This window comes from Dendrobates tinctorius, unplaced genomic scaffold (assembly GCF_039654945.1).
Source record: "Dendrobates tinctorius isolate UK_male_01 unplaced genomic scaffold, ASM3965494v1 ptg000182l, whole genome shotgun sequence".
Lineage (NCBI taxonomy): Eukaryota > Metazoa > Chordata > Amphibia > Anura > Dendrobatidae > Dendrobates > Dendrobates tinctorius.
In genome coordinates this window covers 2,588,039-2,613,322 of record NW_027361849.1, presented here as the reverse complement: position 1 = coordinate 2,613,322, position 25,284 = coordinate 2,588,039, and the positions used below count along the sequence as shown (strand labels likewise).

The following is a 25,284-nucleotide window of genomic DNA, read 5'->3' as shown; positions in this document are numbered from 1 at the left end:
GGCTATCAGGGCCTTGGAGGAGATACGGGCGGCTATCCTGAGTGGGAGCGGCCCCTTTGCAGAGAAACTGAAAAACGATGACCGGTTTAGAGCCATGACCGGAGGGTCTCCTGGGGGGTCGGGAGGCCCCTGCCAGGTGGAGCACGAAGAGGAGGATGGCGGAACATCTACGCCTGCCCCACCTGAAGGCCTGGTGAGCAACAACACCCAGGTAACATGCAGCGGGGTGGCCCCTGAGCAAGTGGCTCTCCCACCGGACTCCAGTTACTCGGAGGAAAGTGGGGGCGAGGGGGAGGCTGGTGGGAGTGGGGACAGTAGTAGTGAGGGGGGCTGCCTCGTCCTACAGCAGGTGAGGCAGATCGAGTCCCCAGAGCGGTTTGGCACACTGCTCTTTGGGGATGAGGTCTGCCCTGAGGACGGGGCAACCGGAAAGAGGAAAAAGAAAAAAAACAAGCGCAAGCCAAAAAACACCGTGGCTGACAAACTTATGTTTGTCCCTCTTTCCGGGGCCCCTCTGTCCCGCTGTATGGAACCCGCTGCCCACCCCGGCTCGGGCCCTGTGGTGGGTCCGCAGCGGGGGCGCGGGCAGAGTGATGTGTGCCTGGACCTTACCGTCACATGTGGTGGCGGTGAGGGTTCAGGCAGCGACATGGAGGTCGGTGCTGGTGCCAGTGGTGTAACAGCCGCTGGCGGTATTGGCAGTAGTGGTGTCCGGGCTCAGTCCCCGGTGGCAGGGGGGGCTGGCCTGGCGCTCAGCACGGGTACAGCCAGGACCGCACCTCCGGCGGTGAGTGCTGGGGTCTCTGGATCCCCCACGCACGGGTCCGTTAAGTCTGGTCCACTTATGGGGGTCCAGAGACCTAGAAAGGGCGTGGAGGCTGCTGTGAAGCAGCAGCTAAAAAAATGCAAGGGGCTGGTAGCTCCTCTGACGGCGCCCGTGGCAAGAGCGGGGTCCCCGGCGCGTAGACCCAAAAAGGGGTCCGTGCTGGGGGCACCGCCGCCGCTGGGCGATGAGGGGGAGTGGCCGGCCCTGCCAACATCAAGTGGTGGGTTCAGGGGCGCAGTGACAGTCCGTGAGGGGGGCGTGGCCTCCCCGAGTGTTGCCCAGCCTGCAAAGGCTGCGGCATGCGGGGGGGGCGTGTCCTCCTCGGCCGCTGTCCCGCCCGCTGTGCCCGCGTCACCTGGGGAGGGCGTGGCCTCGCAAGGGGTCACTGCTCTGCCCGGGGTGGCTGCGGCCGGCGGGGGGGGCGTGGCCTTGGCGGGCCCACTGCCTCCTGTCCCGCCTACCCCCTCAAGCAGCATAGTGCCCCCAAAAGTCGGTAGGGAGTTGTCGGGGTCCCCAGCCCGCTTACCTCCATCTGGTGGTGCGGGGGCTCTGGCGCTCCTTGGGAAGCCGGCGGGGGCGAACAGCAGAGGGCAGGGTGCGGTGGCAGTGGCCGTCCCTGTCCTCGGTGCAAAGACACCGCAAAAAGGAAAAAAAGTGGAGCCAGAGAACCCAGGAGCTGCTGCTGCTCCCAGGCTCGGGCAGGGCGTACTGAGTGCGCTCTGCTCGGAGGTATTTAAAGGGGCAGCGGCACTCCTGGACAAGAGTTGGAGCAGTGCCAGCAGCTCCAAGGAGCAGAGCACTGGCCAGTCAGGGCCCCCAGCAGGCAGGCAGGGGTACTGCAACACCAAGTCTGCTAATGTAAATAGTGGTCTATCTGGAAGTGAGAGTGGGAGTGAGATAGGAGATATTTTTGAAGAGCTGTTTGAGGACATAAATGGTGATGTGAGTGATATGGATGAGGGAGTGAGTGCGAGTGTGAATGTGGCAGTAAATGCTGGAGTGAGTGCCGGAGCGAGTGGAAATAATAAAAGAGTGAACGGGAGAGTGAATGAGGGTGCTGGCACAAGTGGTGGTAGTGGTGGGAGGGCTGGCCCGTCTGCCCCCCCAGCCGCGAGGCCCCAACGTAATTATGCGGGGGTCGCGGCTGGGGGTCGGGGTGGTTCCGGGGGGGTCTCCTCGCCTCCGGGCTCCGGGGACGGCGGTTTGCACCGCCGTTTCCTGGAGGCCCTCCAAAGGGGAGAAAGATCGATCATGGTAGAGGGGAGGACAGTGGACCTGTCTTTCTGGATAGAGAGACATGGCCTAGCAGCCTTCCAAAATCAAAGGGAGGGAGGGACTGTTTGGTCTCTCCCCACAGCCGGGCAGGGGCCGCCAAGAAGGAATGTGGTCCGTCTTAGGTGGGGGGGCAGTGAAGCTTGTCCACCTAGGAGCAAGGTGGTGGAGCTCCTCCTTAAGATGGGCTTCGGGGCGAATGACATCTTTGCCCTGATACACCCTTCGGCGTCCCGCTTCTTCGACGTCAGCTTCGTGCGGCCAGAGGGGCTTGAGCTCTTCTGGTCAAACTACGAGCTGGTGCGAGAAGAGCCCGGATGGCGAGACTTCGTGGCTCAAGCGGTGTCTCGCCAAAATTCCGTCAAGCGAGTGACCGTGGTTACATGTAACGAGTCACTCGCAGGCGTGGACATCATGACGTGGCTTTCCCGTTACGGGGAGGTCACCGAGGTCCCAAAAAAGAACAGGGACGAGTTTGGCATCTGGTCGGGGGGCTGGACCTTCATGGTCAAATTGAAGGTTTCCGGCGGCACGGTCACCCACATCCCTTCCTCGGCGTTCCTGGGAAGGGACAGGATCCTGGTCTTCTACCAGGGGCAACCGAAGGTCTGCCACAAGTGCGGCGACCCCACTCACTTCAGCGCCAACTGCAAGGTGCAGAAGTGCGCGTTGTGTGGTGGGGTAGGTCACCTGGCTGCCTTGTGCAAAGACATTCGGTGCCACCTGTGTGGTGACCTGGGTCACCCTCTCAGCCGCTGCCCTCGCTCTTTCTCTAATGCCGCCACAGGCCCGGTGGGGGGAGACCGCGGGGGGGCAACCCCCGGTGGCGCTGCTTCTGCTGTGGCAGGTGGTGGCGAAGGGGGAAGGGCTGAGGGGCCAGTGAGGAAGGGCAATGCTGCAAGGGGCCCCGCGTACCAGCGGAGGCAGGAAAAACGCCAGGGAGGTAAGGGACAGGTGGAGCCTCGGGCAACCGGGGTGATGCCTGCTCCTCCCTCCAGGCCCGTGGCCAAAGCCTCTGAGGCCCTGGGGGAGAGTGCGGTGAGTGAGGAGATCAGGAGGATGGAGAGAGAGGAGAAAGCGGCTGACTCGGACAATTCCTCTCAGTATGAAAGTGTTGATGAGGATGTCCAAGAGCAGCCTACAGCACCAGGTGGCAAAACCAGGCGTGCCAAGCGCAAAGCGGTGGGGAGGAAGGCTGACAAGCCTTCAAAGTCCCCCCCGCCCCCGACCACAAGGGTGCATACGGAAGGGCCCGCTGACCCCCCTCTGATCAGACTCTCCAACCGGTTCAGCGCCCTCGGGGGTTCAGATGATGAACCGCAAGACGAGGGTACTGGGCCGGGGGTAACACCGGAGGGTCCTTCGGGGGATGGCGGAGTCCGTCCCTCAGGGGGCATTGCTCCTCCTGAGGGGGGGACAGACCTGGAACCCGGGGGCGAGGACACCGGGGGGGGTGGGATGGACACGTCGGGAGCTTCCCTGAAAAGGAAGGTGTCTGACCCCTCCCCAGGAGGAGGTAATAGCGGGGTAGGGAAGAAATTGGCCATCCAACTCGATCACCCATGATGGCTGAACTCGCCCCGTTGACGCTGGCGTCTATTAATGTCGCCAGCATTAAGTCAGATGCGGCTCGCTTCACGGCCTTTGATTTTTTCTCCCGGATTGAGGCAGAAATTTTATTCTTGCAAGAGACCAGACTAACAGACATGGGGGCCATCTATAAAGCACGGAGGGAGTGGAGGTGCGGGCCCTCATACTGGTCTCTTGCGGCCGAGCCGTATAGCGGGGTGGCAGTCCTTTTTAAGACTGCAGCAGTTGAATGCCGACGGGTTACTGAGTTGGAAATGGGGAGGTGCCTGATCCTAGATGTCTTCATGAGGGGACAAGAGCTCCGGCTCATCAACATCTACGGCCCGCAGTCCAAGTGGGACCGCAAATGTCTCTTCCTGAGGATCAAGCCCTTTCTTTTTACGAGCCGACAGGTGGTCTTCGGTGGGGACTTCAACACCATTACGAGGTCCCGTGACCGGGGGGGTCCCGGAGATCGCCTGGCTTATGATAGCGTCGCGTTGAATAGCATAGCCAGTGAAGCTCGCCTGGTGGATGCCCACATCCGGCACACCCCAGGTCACGGAGGTTTCACCTACCATAGGGGTAGCTGTAGGTCTAGAATAGACAGGTTTTTTTTGAAGGAGGACGCCATCTTTTCTGCTGTGTCCGCCGTTGAGGTGGAGTTCTCCGATCACTGTCTAATTTTCTTTTCTCTGAATGTTGCAGAGACTCCTCGGATGGGAAGAGGGCTGTGGAAGCTCAATTCGTCCCTGCTGGAAGAAGCGGAGGTGAGACAATCCTTTGAGGATTTTCTTCAGAGCCAGGTACCGCTGTTGGATCTCTGTAGTAGTAAGTCAGAGTGGTGGGAGATCTTCAAAAAGCGGGTGGCGGGGTTCTTCCGTCAGCTCTCGAGCCTCAGGAGTCTGAACAGGCACCGCTTGTACCAGGCTCTGGGGAGGAAACTCGAGCAGCTTGTCTCGACTGGAGGTGACCGAGAGGAAATCTCCAGAGTGAAATCTTTGCTCAAGAGGTGTCAGTATGATAGGCACACATCTTTGGTTTTTGAGAGGGACTTCGGGAAGTACCGCTCGCCCGACCCTTACAGAAACTGTAAGATGTCAGTGAATTGTAAGATGGTGACAGGACTGATCGACAGTACGGGGTCCCTGAACAGATCCAAATCAGGGATCCTGGAGGTGGTCAGATCCTTCTACTCACACCTCTTGGAAAAGAAGGATCTGGATCGGGACAGGATGTCGGCTTTCCTGGCTGAAGCCATCCCTGAGCCAGGGGGTGACCCCTCTCTTGGTGTTTTGGCAGAAGAAATCAGGGAAGAGGAAGTGAGACTGGCCATTGATGGGCTTCGGCTCAAGAAATCGCCAGGTCCGGATGGCTTAACATCTGAGTTCTATAAGACTTTTAGGGACTCCTTGGTCCCCCTCTTGACAGGGGTCTTTAATGAGTGTCTCTCCTCGGGCACTCTTCCCGGCTCAATGAGGAAGTCAGCCCTCATTATTCTGTCAAAGGGTAAGGATCCGTCCCGAATCGAGAACTGGCGTCCCATAGCGCTTCTCGATACGGACCGGAAGGTTCTGGCCAAGGTGCTGTTTAATCGGCTGGTGAAGTTTGCACCCCGGCTCCTTTCAGGGGCCCAGCATTGCTCTGTTCCAGGCCGCAGTACTTTTAGTGCTGTGCTCGGTGTCCGAGAGGCAGTGGAGCAGGGTAGGGCAGGTCACTGGAAGGGGTACTTGCTGTCATTAGATCAAGCGAAAGCCTTTGACCGGGTCAACCACGAGTACCTCTGGTCCGTCCTTTTGAGGTATGGTCTGCCTGGGAGGTTTGTAAAATGGTTAGAGATCTTGTACCAAGGGGCTGAGACTTTTCCGCTGGTGAATGGTTGGTCAGGTCGTCCTTTTGAGGTGGGTTCTGGGGTCCGTCAGGGCTGTCCGCTGAGCCCGCTTTTATACGTGTTCGCGATCGATCCCTTCTTAAGGAGGGTAGATCGTGGACCGTTGGCGGGAGTCGGGATGGACCGGGCGGGCTCTGGCTCCTCTCTGAGGGTGGTGGCGTACGCCGATGATGTTTCCCTGTTCGTATCCTCGAGAGGGGAGGCGGACTGGGTCATGTCGGAGGTAGTGCGCTACTCGGAGGCATCCGGGTCCATGATCAACCGGGATAAGTGTGAAAGTCTCTGGCTGGGAGGGGGAGATCCTAGTTTTGATCTCCCGGACACCCTTCCAGGGCCCCAGGCCACCGCCAAAATTCTAGGCATCGAATTTGGCCCCGGGGACTACCCCCAGCAAAATTGGGAGGGCAGACTTAAGATCGCCGCCCAAAAGGTGGACCAATGGAAGGGTTGGTCTTTAACCCTGAGGGAAAGGGTTGCCCTGGCTAAAGGCTATCTGCTACCTTTATTGATATACCTGGGCAGTGTGTGCATCTTGCCGGAACCTCTCTGGACGCGGGTCTATAGCCTGTTCTTCCAATTGTTATGGGGGAATAGGCTTAACCTAATCAAGAGGGAGGTTACATACCGTACGAGGAGACTAGGCGGGTTGGGTATGGTCAACCCGGTGGTGTTTCTAGTAAACACCTTTCTTAAGACTAACATCTCTAACCTCTGGCTAGAGAGGGCTCCTCCGTGGGTAGTCTCCTGCAAGGGTTGGCTTTGGCCTTTCTTCCAGGAATGGGAGACAGGAGGGCGGGTGAAGGACCTACGCACACCTCATGGGCATCTTCCGGCTTACGCTACCCCGGTTCTGAAGGTGATCCGCCGGTGGGGTCTGGGAATGTGGGAAATCAGGACCATGTCGAGGCAGTGCCTTGACAGGAGGGTCCTGTTGACCCATTTCCAGAAGCCCCTGGCCCTTAAGGATTGCCCAGGCCGGGATCTGGAGGTCGGGCTGGGGCTTTTAAATTCTAAGCGGATCCCCATGAAGTTTTGGGACTTGACCTGGCGTTGCTTCCACGGGAGGCTGTATGTAAGGGACAACTTGAAGTGCAGGAACTCCGATGACCGGGGTTGCCCTCGTGAGGAGTGTGGTGACGTGCTGGAAAGCATGGAGCACTTCCTGCTTCATTGTCCCTTTAATGCAGAGGTTTACAACAGGGTGGGTGCCTCCATACGTTGGCCGCGGCTGGCGTCCCTCTCCTACACTGAATGGGCCTATGGAGCGTTCAGATCCCTGGGTGGCCGGGACCCGTGCACTTTATTCCTAGTCAGTGCAGCGGTTAGGTTCCACACTTGGAATGCACGGTGCCTAGTTACGACGCGGAAAAAAACCCTCCCAAGGGATGAGGTGGTAGGAAACATCTTGGGTGACCTGGTGAAGGTCCGTTCTTTGGAGTTCGAAAGGTTGGGTGTGAGGAAGGCCTCTTGGCTTTGGAGAGGCCTCTCCTTTTAAAAACGCACTCAAGGGAGAGCTAGCTCCGTGTGAATGAGGGTAGGGATAGCATAAGTTTCACTGGGTGTGTTAGGGACAGAAGTAGGGGCAGATAGGGACAGGGAGGGACAGGCACTGAGGGACAGATAGTTAGTTATGATAAGTTAGGTAGAGTAGGGGCAGGTAGGGACAGATAGGGACAGGTTTCTTTTTTAGGGACAGAAGTAGGGACAGTCTTAGTTCTTGAGGGATAGGATGAATGTGTTAGTGAGGGATGGGGCCTCTAGAACCCCGTTTTCCTGGTGGTGGGCTGGTGCATGCCACCTTAGCTTTTTGTTTTAAAAACAGGACATATAATGGATATTGGGCTTACAGGTGCCAAACTTGGGCCTTGGGTATGTAAATGCTGTGTTTAGTTTGTATATTAATGCGTAAGTAGATGGGATGGTATTGAGAGTTTTGGAAAATGTCTTTTGGTTGTGCTTTGGTAAAAGGAAAAACATATAACACACGTTTTTTTTGTTTTTTAGTTAGAATGTGTGGATGGGGTGTAGTCAGGTTGGGAGGGGGGTGCATGGGGGGTGGTGGATGGATGACCGGATGCCAAGAGCAACATGAAGGAGCAAAGGAGCAGGGCAGGAGAAGTAGACTCTGCGGACCCTGGAAATAATTTTCGTGTGGAATCAAAAGGCCATAAACTTTCGTGGACCAGATTGTGAAGTGACAAGGCTACAAACTTGTAGGACCTGCGGTGCAAGGTGGTGGGAAAAAAGGCTGCGAACTTGTTGCCATGTGTGGGAGAGGAAAAAAAAAAAAAAAAAAAAAAAAAAAAATCTTTGCTGTGTAATAGGAGGTAAGGTTTGTCGGCCAAAGTGGCAGAGTTCTTGTTTTTTTTCAAGGCGGAGGGCCAGGAAAGGGTTATTTTCGTTTGGTTTTTGTAAATAGTAAAATTGTAAATAGTAAACTAGTAAAATCGGTGAGGTGTGAATGGGGGTGAATGGAGTGAGAGTGGGGAGAGGGGTTTATGTTCCTTTGTATTCTCTTTTCAGTGGATTCCTGCTGGGGGACCCTAAGCTGCCGAGCTCAGTGGAGGACAAGGAAAGGATTTGGACTTTCAGTTGTTTGCGCATGTTTTGCACATTTTATGTCTGTCTATGTTGGTTTTCTTTAGTTTATGTATTGTGGTTTGTTTCTGAGTGTAATTTTGATAATTTTGTAAAATAAAAGAGTTGGAGGATAAGACACAATGTAACAGCAGAATAGTGAGTGCAGCTCTGGAGGTGACTGGAGGATAGAGCACGCCCAGGAAGAGGAGGAGCATCTGTGCTGAGTGTCTGCAGGCTAGGGTCTTGCTAAGCTCCTGGGAAGGGAGGTTTTTTCCTGCAAGGACTTTCCATCTGCCCCCTTCCCAGGAAAGAGGACTTTCCCTGGGACTGAGCGCCGGGGCTGTGCCCCTGGCTCCCACCCTCCGGCAAGCCAGCTGGGGGTGGGGGGCCTCAGCACCATCCGGAGGCCAGGGTGCAGCCAGCCGGTCCCAGGGAGATGGGGAAGAGACGGACCCAGGAGAGAGGGGGTCGCAGGACCCAGGAGCCCCGGGACACCGGGCCCCCCGAAGCTGGTACCGTGGCGGCTCCTCCTCCCGGAGGAGTGGCGGCCCAGAGCAGAGGTGCAGTGGCAGAGCCCCCCAACATCTGGGGCTCCAGAGCTGAGGGAGAGCCATCCACCATCTACGCCTCCCGCATCCATGCGCACCTCTGCGAATATGAGGAGGCCGCCAAACAGCTGAGAAAACTCCGGGAGGAGTTAAGGGGAGCACGAGCGGTGGCTAAGAACCGGCTCCCCGCCTCGAGACGAGCTGAGGTCTCCGCCACGGTGGAGAGGCTGAAGGGGGCTATCAGGGCCTTGGAGGAGATACGGGCGGCTATCCTGAGTGGGAGCGGCCCCTTTGCAGAGAAACTGAAAAACGATGACCGGTTTAGAGCCATGACCGGAGGGTCTCCTGGGGGGTCGGGAGGCCCCTGCCAGGTGGAGGGCCAAGAGGAGGAGGAGGATGGCGGAACATCTACGCCTGCCCCACCTGAAGGCCTGGTGAGCAGCGACACCCAGGTAACATGCAGCGGGGTGGCCCCTGAGCAAGTGGCTCTCCCACCGGACTCCAGTTACTCAGAGGAAAGTGGGGGCGAGGGGGAGGCTGGTGGAAGTGGGGACAGTAGTAGTGAGGGGGGCTGCCTCGTCCTACAGCAGGTGAGGCAGATCGAGTCCCCAGAGCGGTTTGGCACACTGCTCTTTGGGGATGAGGTCTGCCCTGAGGACGGGGCAACCGGAAAGAGGAAAAAGAAAAAAAACAAGCGCAAGCCAAAAAACACCGTGGCTGACAAACTTATGTTTGTCCCTCTTTCCGGGGCCCCTCTGTCCCGCTGTATGGAACCCGCTGCCCACCCCGGCTCGGGCCCTGTGGTGGGTCCGCAGCGGGGGCGCGGGCAGAGTGATGTGTGCCTGGACCTTACCGTCACATCTGGTGGTGGCGGGGAGGGTTCAGGCAGCGACATGGAGGTCGGTGCTGGTGCCAGTGGTGTAACAGCCGCTGGCGGTATTGGCAGTAGTGGTGTCCGGGCTCAGTCCCCGGTGGCAGGGGGGGCTGGCCTGGCGCTCAGCACGGGTACAGTCAGGACCGCACCTCCGGCGGTGAGTGCTGGGGTCTCTGGATCCCCCACGCACGGGTCCGTTAAGTCTGGTCCACTTATGGGGGTCCAGAGACCTAGAAAGGGCGTGGAGGCTGCTGTGAAGCAGCAGCTAAAAAAATGCAAGGGGCTGGTAGCTCCTCTGACGGCGCCCGTGGCAAGAGCGGGGTCCCCGGCGCGTAGACCCACAAAGGGGTCCGTGCTGGGGGCACCGCCGCCGCTGGGCGACGAGGCGGAGTGGCCAGCCCTGTCAACATCAAGTGGTGGGTTCAGGGGCGCAGTGACAGTCCGTGGGGGGGGCGTGGCCTCCCCGAGTGTAGCCCAGCCTGCAAAGGCTGCGGCATGCGGGGGGGGCGTGTCCTCCTCAGCCGCTGTCCCGCCCGCTGTGCCCGCGTCACCTGGGGAGGGCGTGGCCTCGCAAGGGGTCACTGCTCTGCCCGGGGTGGCTGCGGCCGGCGGGGGGGGCGTGGCCTTGGCGGGCCCACTGCCTCCTGTCCCGCCTACCCCCTCAAGCAGCATAGTGCCCCCAAAAGTCGGTAGGGAGTTGTCGGGGTCCCCAGCCCGCTTACCTCCATCTGGTGGTGCGGGGGCTCTGGCGCTCCTTGGGAAGCCGGCGGGGGCGGACAGCAGAGGGCAGGGTGCGGTGGCAGTGGCCGTCCCTGTCCTCAGTGCAAAGACACCGCAAAAAGAAAAAAAAGTGGAGCCAGAGAACCCAGGAGCTGCTGCTGCTCCCAGGCTCGGGCAGGGCGTACTGAGTGCGCTCTGCTCGGAGGTATTTAAAGGGGCAGCGGCACTCTTGGACAAGAGTTGGAGCAGTGCCAGCAGTTCCAAGGAGCAGAGCACTGGCCAGTCAGGGCCCCCAGCAGGCAGGCAGGGGTACTGCAACACCAAGTCTGCTAATGTAAATAGTGGTCTATCTGGAAGTGAGAGTGGGAGTGAGATAGGAGATATTTTTGAAGAGCTGTTTGAGGACATAAATGGTGATGTGAGCGATATGGATGAGGGAGTGAGTGCGAGTGTGAATATGGCAGTAAATGCTGGAGTGAGTGCCGGAGCGAGTGGAAATAATAAAAGAGTGAACGGGAGAATGAATGAGGGTGCTGGCACAAGTGGTGGTAGTGGTGGGAGGGCTGGCCCGTCTGCCCCCCCAGCTGCGAGGCCCCAACGTAATTATGCGGGGGTCGCGGCTGGGGGTCGGGGTGGTTCCGGGGGGGTCTCCTCGCCTCCGGGCTCCGGGGACGGCGGTTTGCACCGCCGTTTCCTGGAGGCCCTCCAAAGGGGAGAAAGATCGATCATGGTAGAGGGGAGGACAGTGGACCTGTCTTTCTGGATAGAGAGACATGGCCTAGCAGCCTTCCAAAATCAAAGGGAGGGAGGGACTGTTTGGTCTCTCCCCACAGCCGGGCAGGGGCCGCCAAGAAGGAATGTGGTCCGTCTTAGGTGGGGGGGCAGTGAAGCTTGTCCACCTAGGAGCAAGGTGGTGGAGCTCCTCCTTAAGATGGGCTTCGGGGCGAATGACATCTTTGCCCTGATACACCCTTCGGCGTCCCGCTTCTTCGACGTCAGCTTCGTGCGGCCAGAGGGGCTTGAGCTCTTCTGGTCAAACTACGAGCTGGTGCGGGAAGAGCCCGGATGGCGAGACTTCGTGGCTCAAGCGGTGTCTCGCCAAAATTCCGTCAAGCGAGTGACCGTGGTTACATGTAACGAGTCACTCGCAGGCGTGGACATCATGACGTGGCTTTCCCGTTACGGGGAGGTCACCGAGGTCCCAAAAAAGAACAGGGACGAGTTTGGCATCTGGTCGGGGGGGGCTGGACCTTCATGGTCAAATTGAAGGTTTCCGGCGGCACGGTCACCCACATCCCTTCCTCGGCGTTCCTGGGAAGGGACAGGATCCTGGTCTTCTACCAGGGGCAACCGAAGGTCTGCCACAAGTGCGGCGACCCCACTCACTTCAGCGCCAACTGCAAGGTGCAGAAGTGCGCGTTGTGTGGTGGGGTAGGTCACCTGGCTGCCTTGTGCAAAGACATTCGGTGCCACCTGTGTGGTGACCTGGGTCACCCTCCCAGCCGCTGCCCTCGCTCTTTCTCTAATGCCGCCACAGGCCCGGTGGGGGGAGACCGCGGGGGGGCAACCCCCGGTGGCGCTGCTTCTGCTGTGGCAGGTGGTGGCGAAGGGGGAAGGGCTGAGGGGCCAGTGAGGAAGGGCAATGCTGCAAGGGGCCCCGCGTACCAGCGGAGGCAGGAAAAGCGCCAGGGAGGTAAGGGACAGGTGGAGCCTCGGGCAACCGGGGTGATGCCTGCTCCTCCCTCCAGGCCCGTGGCCAAAGCCTCTGAGGCCCTGGGGGAGAGTGCGGTGAGTGAGGAGATCAGGAGGATGGAGAGAGAGGAGAAAGCGGCTGACTCGGACAATTCCTCTCAGTATGAAAGTGTTGATGAGGATGTCCAAGAGCAGCCTACAGCATCAGGTGGCAAAACCAGGCGTGCCAAGCGCAAAGCGGTGGGGAGGAAGGCTGACAAGCCTTCAAAGTCCCCCCCGCCCCCGACCACAAGGGTGCATACGGAAGGGCCTGCTGACCCCCCTCTGATCAGACTCTCCAACCGGTTCAGCGCCCTCGGGGGTTCAGATGATGAACCGCAAGACGAGGGTACTGGGCCGGGGGCAACACCGGAGGGTCCTTCAGGGGATGGCAGAGTCCGTCCCTCAGGGGGCATTGCTCCTCCTGAGGGGGGGACAGACCTGGAACCCGGGGGCGAGGACACCGGGGGGGGGTGGGATGGACACGTCGGGAGCTTCCCTGAAAAGGAAGGTGTCTGACCCCTCCCCAGGAGGAGGTAATAGCGGGGTAGGGAAGAAATTGGCCATCCAACTCGATCACCCATGATGGCTGAACTCGCCCCGTTGACGCTGGCGTCTATTAATGTCGCCAGCATTAAGTCAGATGCGGCTCGCTTCACGGCCTTTGATTTTTTCTCCCGGATTGAGGCAGAAATTTTATTCTTGCAAGAGACCAGACTAACAGACATGGGGGCCATCTATAAAGCACGGAGGGAGTGGAGGTGCGGGCCCTCATACTGGTCTCTTGCGGCCGAGCCGTATAGCGGGGTGGCAGTCCTTTTTAAGACTGCAGCAGTTGAATGCCGACTGGTTACTGAGTTGGAAATGGGGAGATGCCTGATCCTAGATGTCTTCTTGAGGGGACAAGAGCTCCGGCTCATCAACATCTACGGCCCGCAGTCCAAGTGGGACCGCAAATGTCTCTTCCTGAGGATCAAGCCCTTTCTTTTTACAAGCCGACAGGTGGTCTTCGGTGGGGACTTCAACACCATTACGAGGTCCCGTGACCGGGGGGGTCCCGGAGATCGCCTGGCTTATGATAGCGTCGCGTTGAATAGCATAGCCAGTGAAGCTCGCCTGGTGGATGCCCACATCCGGCACACCCCAGGTCACGGAGGTTTCACCTACCATAGGGGTAGCTGTAGGTCTAGAATAGACAGGTTTTTTTTGAAGGAGGACGCCATCTTTTCTGCTGTGTCCGCCGTTGAGGTGGAGTTCTCCGATCACTGTCTAATTTTCTTTTCTCTGAATGTTGCAGAGACTCCTCGGATGGGAAGAGGGCTGTGGAAGCTCAATTCGTCCCTGCTGGAAGAAGCGGAGGTGAGACAATCCTTCGAGGATTTTCTTCAGAGCCAGGTACCGCTGTTGGATCTCTGTAGTAGTAAGTCAGAGTGGTGGGAGATCTTCAAAAAGCGGGTGGCGGGGTTCTTCCGTCAGCTCTCGAGCCTCAGGAGTCTGAACAGGCACCGCTTGTACCAGGCTCTGGGTAGGAAACTCGAGCAGCTTGTCTCGACTGGAGGTGACCGAGAGGAAATCTCCAGAGTGAAATCTTTGCTCAAGAGGTGTCAGTATGATAGGCACACATCCTTGGTTTTTGAGAGGGACTTCGGGAAGTACCGCTCGCCCGACCCTTACAGAAACTGTAAGATGTCAGTGAATTGTAAGATGGTGACAGGACTGATCGACAGTACGGGGTCCCTGAACAGATCCAAATCAGGGATCCTGGAGGTAGTCAGATCCTTCTACTCACACCTCTTGGAAAAGAAGGATCTGGATCGGGACAGGATGTCGGCTTTCCTGGCTGAAGCCGTCCCTGAGCCAGGGGGTGACCCCTCTCTTGGTGTTTTGGCAGAAGAAATCAGGGAAGAGGAAGTGAGACTGGCCATTGATGGGCTTCGGCTCAAGAAATCGCCAGGTCCGGATGGCTTAACATCTGAGTTCTATAAGACTTTTAGGGACTCCTTGGTCCCCCTCTTGACAGGGGTCTTTAATGAGTGTCTCTCCTCGGGCACTCTTCCCGGCTCAATGAGGAAGTCAGCCCTCATTATTCTGTCAAAGGGTAAGGATCCGTCCCGAATCGAGAACTGGCGTCCCATAGCGCTTCTCGATACGGACCGGAAGGTTCTGGCCAAGGTGCTGTTTAATCGGCTGGTGAAGTTTGCACCCCGGCTCCTTTCAGGGGCCCAGCATTGCTCTGTTCCAGGCCGCAGTACTTTTAGTGCTGTGCTCGGTGTCCGAGAGGCAGTGGAGCAGGGTAGGGCAGGTCACTGGAAGGGGTACTTGCTGTCATTAGATCAAGCGAAAGCCTTTGACTGGGTCAACCACGAGTACCTCTGGTCCGTCCTTTTGAGGTATGGTCTGCCTGGGAGGTTTGTAAAATGGTTAGAGATCTTGTACCAAGGGGCTGAGACTTTTCCGCTGGTTAACGGTTGGTCAGGTCATCCTTTTGAGGTGGGTTCTGGGGTCCGTCAGGGCTGTCCGCTGAGCCCGCTTTTATACGTGTTCGCGATCGATCCCTTCTTAAGGAGGGTAGATCGTGGACCGTTGGCGGGAGTCGGGATGGACCGGGCGGGCTCTGGCTCCTCTCTGAGGGTGGTGGCGTACGCCGATGATGTTTCCCTGTTCGTATCCTCGAGAGGGGAGGCGGACTGGGTCATGTCGGAGGTAGTGCGCTACTCGGAGGCATCCGGGTCCATGATCAACCGGGATAAGTGTGAAAGTCTCTGGCTGGGAGGGGGAGATCCTAGCTTTGATCTCCCGGACACCCTTCCAGGGCCCCAGGCCACCGCCAAAATTCTAGGCATCGAATTTGGCCCCGGGGACTACCCCCAGCAAAATTGGGAGGGCAGACTTAAGATCGCCGCCCAAAAGGTGGACCAATGGAAGGGTTGGTCTTTAACCCTGAGGGAAAGGGTTGCCCTGGCTAAAGGCTATCTGCTACCTTTATTGATATACCTGGGCAGTGTGTGCATCTTGCCGGAACCTCTCTGGACGCAGGTCTATAGCCTGTTCTTCCAATTGTTATGGGGGAATAGGCTTAACCTAATCAAGAGGGAGGTTACATACCGTACGAGGAGACTAGGCGGGTTGGGTATGGTCAACCCGGTGGTGTTTCTAGTAAACACCTTTCTTAAGACTAACATCTCCAACCTCTGGCTAGAGAGGGCTCCTCCGTGGGTAGTCTCCTGCAAGGGTTGGCTTTGGCCTTTCTTCCAGGAATGGGAGACAGGAGGGCGGGTGAAGGACCTACGCACACCTCATGGGCATCTCCCGGCTTACGCTACCCCGGTTCTGAAGGTGATCCGCCGGTGGGGTCTGGGAATGTGGGAAATCAGGACCATGTCGAGGCAGTGCCTTGACAGGAGGGTCCTGTTGACCCATTTCCAGAAGCCCCTGGCCCTTAAGGATTGCCCAGGCCGGGATCTGGAGGTCGGGCTGGGGCTTTTAAATTCTAAGCGGATCCCCATGAAGTTTTGGGACTTGACCTGGCGTTGCTTCCACGGGAGGCTGTATGTAAGGGACAACTTGAAGTGCAGGAACTCCGATGACCGGGGTTGCCCTCGTGAGGAGTGTGGCGACGTGCTGGAAAGCATGGAGCACTTCCTGCTTCATTGTCCCTTTAATGCAGAGGTTTACAACAGGGTGGGTGCTTCCATACGTTGGCCGCGGCTGGCGTCCCTCTCCTACGCTGAATGGGCCTATGGAGCGTTCAGATCCCTGGGTGGCCGGGACCCGTGCACTTTATTCCTAGTCAGTGCAGCGGTTAGGTTCCACACTTGGAATGCACGGTGCCTAGTTACGACGCGGAAAAAAACCCTCCCAAGGGATGAGGTGGTAGGAAACATCTTGGGTGACCTGGTGAAGGTCCGTTCTTTGGAGTTCGAAAGGTTGGGTGTGAGGAAGGCCTCTTGGCTTTGGAGAGGCCTCTCCTTTTAAAAACGCACTCAAGGGAGAGCTAGCTCCGTGTGAATGAGGGAAGGGATAGCATAAGTTTCACTGGGTGTGTTAGGGACAGAAGTAGGGGCAGATAGGGACAGGGAGGGACAGGCACTGAGGGACAGAGAGTTAGTTATGATAAGTTAGGTAGAGTAGGGGCAGGTAGGGACAGATAGGGACAGGTTTCTTTTTTAGGGACAGAAGTAGGGACAGTGTTAGTTCTTGAGGGATAGGATGAATGTGTTAGTGAGGGATGGAGCCTCTAGAACCCCGTTTTCCTGGTGGTGGGCTGGTGCATGCCACCTTAGCTTTTTGTTTTAAAAACAGGACATATAATGGATATTGGGCTTACAGGTGCCAAACTTGGGCCTTGGGTATGCAAATGCTGTGTTTAGTTTGTATATTAATGCGTAAGTAGATGGGATGGTATTGAGAGTTTTTGGAAAATGTCTTTTGGTTGTGCTTTGGTAAAAGGAAAAACATATAACACACGTTTTGTTTTTTTTTGGTTTTTTTTTTAGTTAGAATGTGTGGATGGGGTGTAGTCAGGTTGGGGGGTGGTGGATGGATGACCGGATGCCAAGAGCAACATGAAGGAGCAAAGGAGCAGGGCAGGAGAAGTAGACTCTGCGGACCCTGGAAATAGTTTTCGTGTGGAATCAAAAGGCCATAAACTTTCGTGGACCAGATTTTGCAGTGACAAGGCTACAAACTTGTAGGACCTGCGGTGCAAGGTGGTGGGAAAAAAGGCTGCGAACTTGTTGCCATGTGTGGGAGAGGGAAAAAAAAAAAAAAAAAAAAAATCTTTGCTATGTAATAGGAGGTAAGGTTTGTCGGCCAAAGTGGCAGAGTTCTTGTTTTTTTTCAAGGCGGAGGGCCAGGAAAGGGTTATTTTCGTTTGGTTTTTGTAAATAGTAAAATTGTAAATAGTAAACCAGTAAAATCGGTGAGGTGTGAATGGGGGTGAATGGGGGTGAATGGAGTGAGAGTGGGGAGAGGGGTTTATGTTTCTTTGTATTCTCTTTTAAGTGGATTCCTGCTGGGGGACCCTAAGCTGCCGAGCTCAGTGGAGGACAAGGAAAGGATTTGGACTTTCGGTTGTTTGCGCATGTTTTGCACATTTTATGTCTGTCTATGTTGGTTTTCTTTAGTTTATGTATTGTGGTTTGTTTCTGAGTGTAATTTTGATAATTTTGTAAAATAAAAGAGTTGGAGTATAAGACATGATGTAACAGCAGAATAGTGAGTGCAGCTCTGGAGGTGACTGGAGGATAGAGCACGCCCAGGAAGAGGAGGAGCATCTGTGCTGAGCGTCTGCAGGCTAGGGTCTTGCTAAGCTCCTGGGAAGGGAGGTTTTTCCTGCAAGGACTTTCCATCCGCCCCCTTCCCAGGAAAGAGGACTTTCCCTGGGACTGAGCGCCGGGGCTGTGCCCCTGGCTCCCACCCTCCGGCAAGCCAGCTGGGGGTGGGGGGCCTCAGCACCATCCGGAGGCCAGGGTGCAGCCAGCCAGTCCCAGGGAGATGGGGAAGAGACGGAGCCAGGAGAGAGGGGGTCGCAGGACCCAGGAGCCCCGGGACACCGGGCCCCCCGAAGCTGGTACCGTGGCGGCTCCTCCTCCCGGAGGAGTGGCGGCCCAGAGCAGAGGTGCAGTGGCAGAGCCCCCCAACATCTGGGGCTCCAGAGCTGAGGGAGAGCCATCCACCATCTACGCCTCCCGCATCCATGCGCACCTCTGCGAATATGAGGAGGCCGCCAAACAGCTGGGAAAACTCCGGGAGGAGTTAAGGGGAGCACGAGCGGTGGCTAAGAACCGGCTCCCCGCCTCGAGACGAGCTGAGGTCTCCGCCACGGTGGAGAGGCTGAAGGGGGCTATCAGGGCCTTGGAGGAGATACGGGCGGCTATCCTGAGTGGGAGCGGCCCCTTCGCAGAGAAACTGAAAAACGATGACCGGTTTAGAGCCATGACCGGAGGGTCTCCTGGGGGGTCGGGAGGCCCCTGCCAGGTGGAGGGCCAAGAGGAGGAGGATGGCGGAACATCTACGCCTGCCCCACCTGAAGGCCTGGTGAGCAACAACACCCAGGTAACATGCAGCGGGGTGGCCCCTGAGCAAGTGGCTCTCCCACCGGACTCCAGTTACTCGGAGGAAAGTGGGGGCGAGGGGGAGGCTGGTGGGAGTGGGGACAGTAGTAGTGAGGGGGGCTGCCTCGTCCTACAACAGGTGAGGCAGATCGAGTCCCCAGAGCGGTTTGGCACACTGCTCTTTGGGGATGAGGTCTGCCCTGAGGACGGGGCAACCGGAAAGAGGAAAAAGGAAAAAAACAAGCGCAAGCCAAAAAACACCGTGGCTGACAAACTTATGTTTGTCCCTCTTTCCGGGGCCCCTCTGTCCCGCTGTATGGAACCCGCTGCCCACCCCGGCTCGGGCCCTGTGGTGGGTCCGCAGCGGGGGCGCGGGCAGAGTGATGTGTGCCTGGACCTTACCGTCACATCTGGTGGTGGCGGTGAGGGTTCAGGCAGCGACATGGAGGTCGGTGCTGGTGCCAGTGGTGTAACAGCCGCTGGCGGTATTGGCAGTAGTGGTGTCCGGGCTCAGTCCCCGGTGGCAGGGGGGGCTGGCCTGGCGCTCAGCACGGGTACAGCCAGGACCGCACCTCCAGCGGTGAGTGCTGGGGTCTCTGGATCCCCCACGCACGGGTCCGTTAAGTCTGGTCCACTTATGGGGGTCCAGAGACCTAGAAAGGGCGTGGAGGCTGCTGTGAAGCAGCAGCTAAAAAAATGCAAGGGGCTGGTAGCTCCTCTGACGGCGCCCGTGGCAAGAGCGGGGTCCCCGGCGCGTAGACCCAAAAAGGGGTCCGTGCTGGGGGCACCGCCGCCGCTGGGCGATGAGGGGGAGTGGCCAGCCCTGCCAACATCAAGTGGTGGGTTCAGGGGCGCAGTGACAGTCCGTGAGGGGGGCGTGGCCTCCCCGAGTGTTGCCCAGCCTGCAAAGGCTGCGGCATGCGGGGGGGGCGTGTCCTCCTCGGCCGCTGTCCCGCCCGCTGTGCCCGCGTCACCTGGGGAGGGCGTGGCCTCGCAAGGGGTCACTGCTCTGCCCGGGGTGGCTGCGGCCGGCGGGGGGGGCGTGGCCTTGGCGGGCCCACTGCCTCCTGTCCCGCCTACCCCCTCAAGCAGCATAGTGCCCCCAAAAGTCGGTAGGGAGTTGTCGGGGTCCCCAGCCCGCTTACCTCCATCTGGTGGTGCGGGGGCTCTGGCGCTCCTTGGGAAGCCGGCGGGGGCGAACAGCAGAGGGCAGGGTGCGGTGGCAGTGGCCGTCCCTGTCCTCAGTGCAAAGACACCGCAAAAAGGAAAAAAAGTGGAGCCAGAGAACCCAGGAGCTGCTGCTGCTCCCAGGCTCGGGCAGGGCGTACTGAGTGCGCTCTGCTCGGAGGTATTTAAAGGGGCAGCGGCACTCTTGGACAAGAGTTGGAGCAGTGCCAGCAGCTCCAAGGAGCAGAGCACTGGCCAGTCAGGGCCCCCAGCAGGCAGGCAGGGGTACTGCAACACCAAGTCTGCTAATGTAAATAGTGGTCTATCTGGAAGTGAGAGTGGGAGTGAGATAGGAGATATTTTTGAAGAGCTGTTTGAGGACATAAATGGTGATGTGAGCGATATGGATGAGGGAGTGAGTGCGAGTGTGAATGTGGCAGTAAATGCTGGAGTGAGTGCCGGAGCGAGTGGAAATAATAAAAGAGTGAACGGGAGAGTGAATGAGGGTGCTGGCACAAGTGGTGGTAGTGGTGGGAGGGCTGGCCCGTCTGCCCCCCCAGCCGCGAGGCCCCAACGTAATTATGCGGGGGTCGCGGCTGGGGGTCGGGGTGGTTCCGGGGGGGTCTCCTCGCCTCCGGGCTCCGGGGACGGCGGTTTGCACCGCCGTTTCCTGGAGGCCCTCCAAAGGGGAGAAAGATCGATCATGGTAGAGGGGAGGACAGTGGACCTGTCTTTCTGGATAGAGAGACATGGCCTAGCAGCCTTCCAAAATCAAAGGGAGGGAGGGACTGTTTGGTCTCTCCCCACAGCCGGGCAGGGGCCGCCAAGAAGGAATGTGGTCCGTCTTAGGTGGGGGGGCAGTGAAGCTTGTCCACCTAGGAGCAAGGTGGTGGAGCTCCTCCTTAAGATGGGCTTCGGGGCGAATGACATCTTTGCCCTGATACACCCTTCGGCGTCCCGCTTCTTCGACGTCAGCTTCGTGCGGCCAGAGGGGCTTGAGCTCTTCTGGTCAAACTACGAGCTGGTGCGAGAAGAGCCCGGATGGCGAGACTTCGTGGCTCAAGCGGTGTCTCGCCAAAATTCCGTCAAGCGAGTGACCGTGGTTACATGTAACGAGTCACTCGCAGGCGTGGACATCATGACGTGGCTTTCCCGTTACGGGGAGGTCACCGAGGTCCCAAAAAAGAACAGGGACGAGTTTGGCATCTGGTCGGGGGGCTGGACCTTCATGGTCAAATTGAAGGTTTCCGGCGGCACGGTCACCCACATCCCTTCCTCGGCGTTCCTGGGAAGGGACAGGATCCTGGTCTTCTACCAGGGGCAACCGAAGGTCTGCCACAAGTGCGGCGACCCCACTCACTTCAGCGCCAACTGCAAGGTGCAGAAGTGCGCGTTGTGTGGTGGGGTAGGTCACCTGGCTGCCTTGTGCAAAGACATTCGGTGCCACCTGTGTGGTGACCTGGGTCACCCTCTCAGCCGCTGCCCTCGCTCTTTCTCTAATGCCGCCACAGGCCCGGTGGGGGGAGACCGCGGGGGGGCAACCCCCGGTGGCGCTGCTTCTGCTGTGGCAGGTGGTGGCGAAGGGGGAAGGGCTGAGGGGCCAGTGAGGAAGGGCAATGCTGCAAGGGGCCCCGCGTACCAGCGGAGGCAGGAAAAACGCCAGGGAGGTAAGGGACAGGTGGAGCCTCGGGCAACCGGGGTGATGCCTGCTCCTCCCTCCAGGCCCGTGGCCAAAGCCTCTGAGGCCCTGGGGGAGAGTGCGGTGAGTGAGGAGATCAGGAGGATGGAGAGAGAGGAGAAAGCGGCTGACTCGGACAATTCCTCTCAGTATGAAAGTGTTGATGAGGATGTCCAAGAGCAGCCTACAGCACCAGGTGGCAAAACCAGGCGTGCCAAGCGCAAAGCGGTGGGGAGGAAGGCTGACAAGCCTTCAAAGTCCCCCCCGCCCCCGACCACAAGGGTGCATACGGAAGGGCCCGCTGACCCCCCTCTGATCAGACTCTCCAACCGGTTCAGCGCCCTCGGGGGTTCAGATGATGAACCGCAAGACGAGGGTACTGGGCCGGGGGTAACACCGGAGGGTCCTTCGGGGGATGGCGGAGTCCGTCCCTCAGGGGGCATTGCTCCTCCTGAGGGGGGGACAGACCTGGAACCCGGGGGCGAGGACACCGGGGGGGGTGGGATGGACACGTCGGGAGCTTCCCTGAAAAGGAAGGTGTCTGACCCCTCCCCAGGAGGAGGTAATAGCGGGGTAGGGAAGAAATTGGCCATCCAACTCGATCACCCATGATGGCTGAACTCGCCCCGTTGACGCTGGCGTCTATTAATGTCGCCAGCATTAAGTCAGATGCGGCTCGCTTCACGGCCTTTGATTTTTTCTCCCGGATTGAGGCAGAAATTTTATTCTTGCAAGAGACCAGACTAACAGACATGGGGGCCATCTATAAAGCACGGAGGGAGTGGAGGTGCGGGCCCTCATACTGGTCTCTTGCGGCCGAGCCGTATAGCGGGGTGGCAGTCCTTTTTAAGACTGCAGCAGTTGAATGCCGACGGGTTACTGAGTTGGAAATGGGGAGGTGCCTGATCCTAGATGTCTTCATGAGGGGACAAGAGCTCCGGCTCATCAACATCTACGGCCCGCAGTCCAAGTGGGACCGCAAATGTCTCTTCCTGAGGATCAAGCCCTTTCTTTTTACGAGCCGACAGGTGGTCTTCGGTGGGGACTTCAACACCATTACGAGGTCCCGTGACCGGGGGGGTCCCGGAGATCGCCTGGCTTATGATAGCGTCGCGTTGAATAGCATAGCCAGTGAAGCTCGCCTGGTGGATGCCCACATCCGGCACACCCCAGGTCACGGAGGTTTCACCTACCATAGGGGTAGCTGTAGGTCTAGAATAGACAGGTTTTTTTTGAAGGAGGACGCCATCTTTTCTGCTGTGTCCGCCGTTGAGGTGGAGTTCTCCGATCACTGTCTAATTTTCTTTTCTCTGAATGTTGCAGAGACTCCTCGGATGGGAAGAGGGCTGTGGAAGCTCAATTCGTCCCTGCTGGAAGAAGCGGAGGTGAGACAATCCTTCGAGGATTTTCTTCAGAGCCAGGTACCGCTGTTGGATCTCTGTAGTAGTAAGTCAGAGTGGTGGGAGATCTTCAAAAAGCGGGTGGCGGGGTTCTTCCGTCAGCTCTCGAGCCTCAGGAGTCTGAACAGGCACCGCTTGTACCAGGCTCTGGGGAGGAAACTCGAGCAGCTTGTCTCGACTGGAGGTGACCGAGAGGAAATCTCCAGAGTGAAATCTTTGCTCAAGAGGTGTCAGTATGATAGGCACACATCTTTGGTTTTTGAGAGGGACTTCGGGAAGTACCGCTCGCCCGACCCTTACAGAAACTGTAAGATGTCAGTGAATTGTAAGATGGTGACAGGACTGATCGACAGTACGGGGTCCCTGAACAGATCCAAATCAGGGATCCTGGAGGTGGTCAGATCCTTCTACTCACACCTCTTGGAAAAGAAGGATCTGGATCGGGACAGGATGTCGGCTTTCCTGGCTGAAGCCATCCCTGAGCCAGGGGGTGACCCCTCTCTTGGTGTTTTGGCAGAAGAAATCAGGGAAGAGGAAGTGAGACTGGCCATTGATGGGCTTCGGCTCAAGAAATCGCCAGGTCCGGATGGCTTAACATCTGAGTTCTATAAGACTTTTAGGGACTCCTTGGTCCCCCTCTTGACAGGGGTCTTTAATGAGTGTCTCTCCTCGGGCACTCTTCCCGGCTCAATGAGGAAGTCAGCCCTCATTATTCTGTCAAAGGGTAAGGATCCGTCCCGAATCGAGAACTGGCGTCCCATAGCGCTTCTCGATACGGACCGGAAGGTTCTGGCCAAGGTGCTGTTTAATCGGCTGGTGAAGTTTGCACCCCGGCTCCTTTCAGGGGCCCAGCATTGCTCTGTTCCAGGCCGCAGTACTTTTAGTGCTGTGCTCGGTGTCCGAGAGGCAGTGGAGCAGGGTAGGGCAGGTCACTGGAAGGGGTACTTGCTGTCATTAGATCAAGCGAAAGCCTTTGACCGGGTCAACCACGAGTACCTCTGGTCCGTCCTTTTGAGGTATGGTCTGCCTGGGAGGTTTGTAAAATGGTTAGAGATCTTGTACCAAGGGGCTGAGACTTTTCCGCTGGTGAATGGTTGGTCAGGTCGTCCTTTTGAGGTGGGTTCTGGGGTCCGTCAGGGCTGTCCGCTGAGCCCGCTTTTATACGTGTTCGCGATCGATCCCTTCTTAAGGAGGGTAGATCGTGGACCGTTGGCGGGAGTCGGGATGGACCGGGCGGGCTCTGGCTCCTCTCTGAGGGTGGTGGCGTACGCCGATGATGTTTCCCTGTTCGTATCCTCGAGAGGGGAGGCGGACTGGGTCATGTCGGAGGTAGTGCGCTACTCGGAGGCATCCGGGTCCATGATCAACCGGGATAAGTGTGAAAGTCTCTGGCTGGGAGGGGGAGATCCTAGTTTTGATCTCCCGGACACCCTTCCAGGGCCCCAGGCCACCGCCAAAATTCTAGGCATCGAATTTGGCCCCGGGGACTACCCCCAGCAAAATTGGGAGGGCAGACTTAAGATCGCCGCCCAAAAGGTGGACCAATGGAAGGGTTGGTCTTTAACCCTGAGGGAAAGGGTTGCCCTGGCTAAAGGCTATCTGCTACCTTTATTGATATACCTGGGCAGTGTGTGCATCTTGCCGGAACCTCTCTGGACGCGGGTCTATAGCCTGTTCTTCCAATTGTTATGGGGGAATAGGCTTAACCTAATCAAGAGGGAGGTTACATACCGTACGAGGAGACTAGGCGGGTTGGGTATGGTCAACCCGGTGGTGTTTCTAGTAAACACCTTTCTTAAGACTAACATCTCTAACCTCTGGCTAGAGAGGGCTCCTCCGTGGGTAGTCTCCTGCAAGGGTTGGCTTTGGCCTTTCTTCCAGGAATGGGAGACAGGAGGGCGGGTGAAGGACCTACGCACACCTCATGGGCATCTTCCGGCTTACGCTACCCCGGTTCTGAAGGTGATCCGCCGGTGGGGTCTGGGAATGTGGGAAATCAGGACCATGTCGAGGCAGTGCCTTGACAGGAGGGTCCTGTTGACCCATTTCCAGAAGCCCCTGGCCCTTAAGGATTGCCCAGGCCGGGATCTGGAGGTCGGGCTGGGGCTTTTAAATTCTAAGCGGATCCCCATGAAGTTTTGGGACTTGACCTGGCGTTGCTTCCACGGGAGGCTGTATGTAAGGGACAACTTGAAGTGCAGGAACTCCGATGACCGGGGTTGCCCTCGTGAGGAGTGTGGCGACGTGCTGGAAAGCATGGAGCACTTCCTGCTTCATTGTCCCTTTAATGCAGAGGTTTACAACAGGGTGGGTGCCTCCATACGTTGGCCGCGGCTGGCGTCCCTCTCCTACACTGAATGGGCCTATGGAGCGTTCAGATCCCTGGGTGGCCGGGACCCGTGCACTTTATTCCTAGTCAGTGCAGCGGTTAGGTTCCACACTTGGAATGCACGGTGCCTAGTTACGACGCGGAAAAAAACCCTCCCAAGGGATGAGGTGGTAGGAAACATCTTGGGTGACCTGGTGAAGGTCCGTTCTTTGGAGTTCGAAAGGTTGGGTGTGAGGAAGGCCTCTTGGCTTTGGAGAGGCCTCTCCTTTTAAAAACGCACTCAAGGGAGAGCTAGCTCCGTGTGAATGAGGGTAGGGATAGCATAAGTTTCACTGGGTGTGTTAGGGACAGAAGTAGGGGCAGATAGGGACAGGGAGGGACAGGCACTGAGGGACAGATAGAGAGTTAGTTATGATAAGTTAGGTAGAGTAGGGGCAGGTAGGGACAGATAGGGACAGGTTTCTTTTTTTTAGGGACAGAAGTAGGGACAGTCTTAGTTCTTGAGGGATAGGATGAATGTGTTAGTGAGGGATGGAGCCTCTAGAACCCCGTTTTCCTGGTGGTGGGCTGGTGCATGCCACCTTAGCTTTTTGTTTTAAAAACAGGACATATAATGGATATTGGGCTTACAGGTGCCAAACTT

At 57.6% G+C, this 25,284-nt stretch overlaps 1 protein-coding gene across 2 annotated transcripts in view; it reads left to right on the top strand.

Annotated features, from left to right (window-relative positions):
- The window catches only part of LOC141054992 (TGF-beta receptor type-2-like), a 105,329-nt gene that overhangs the window by 2,740 nt on the left and 77,305 nt on the right, over window positions 1–25,284 (top strand). Inside the window, exon 2 of one of the 2 annotated variants that reach the window (XM_073551919.1) lies at window positions 22,236–22,297. The exons of the other annotated variant lie outside the window; for it this stretch is intronic. Coding sequence (XP_073408020.1) covers window positions 22,236–22,297 — 62 coding nt within the window. The remainder of the gene's footprint in view (window positions 1–22,235; window positions 22,298–25,284) is intronic. 2 annotated transcript variants of the gene reach the window in all.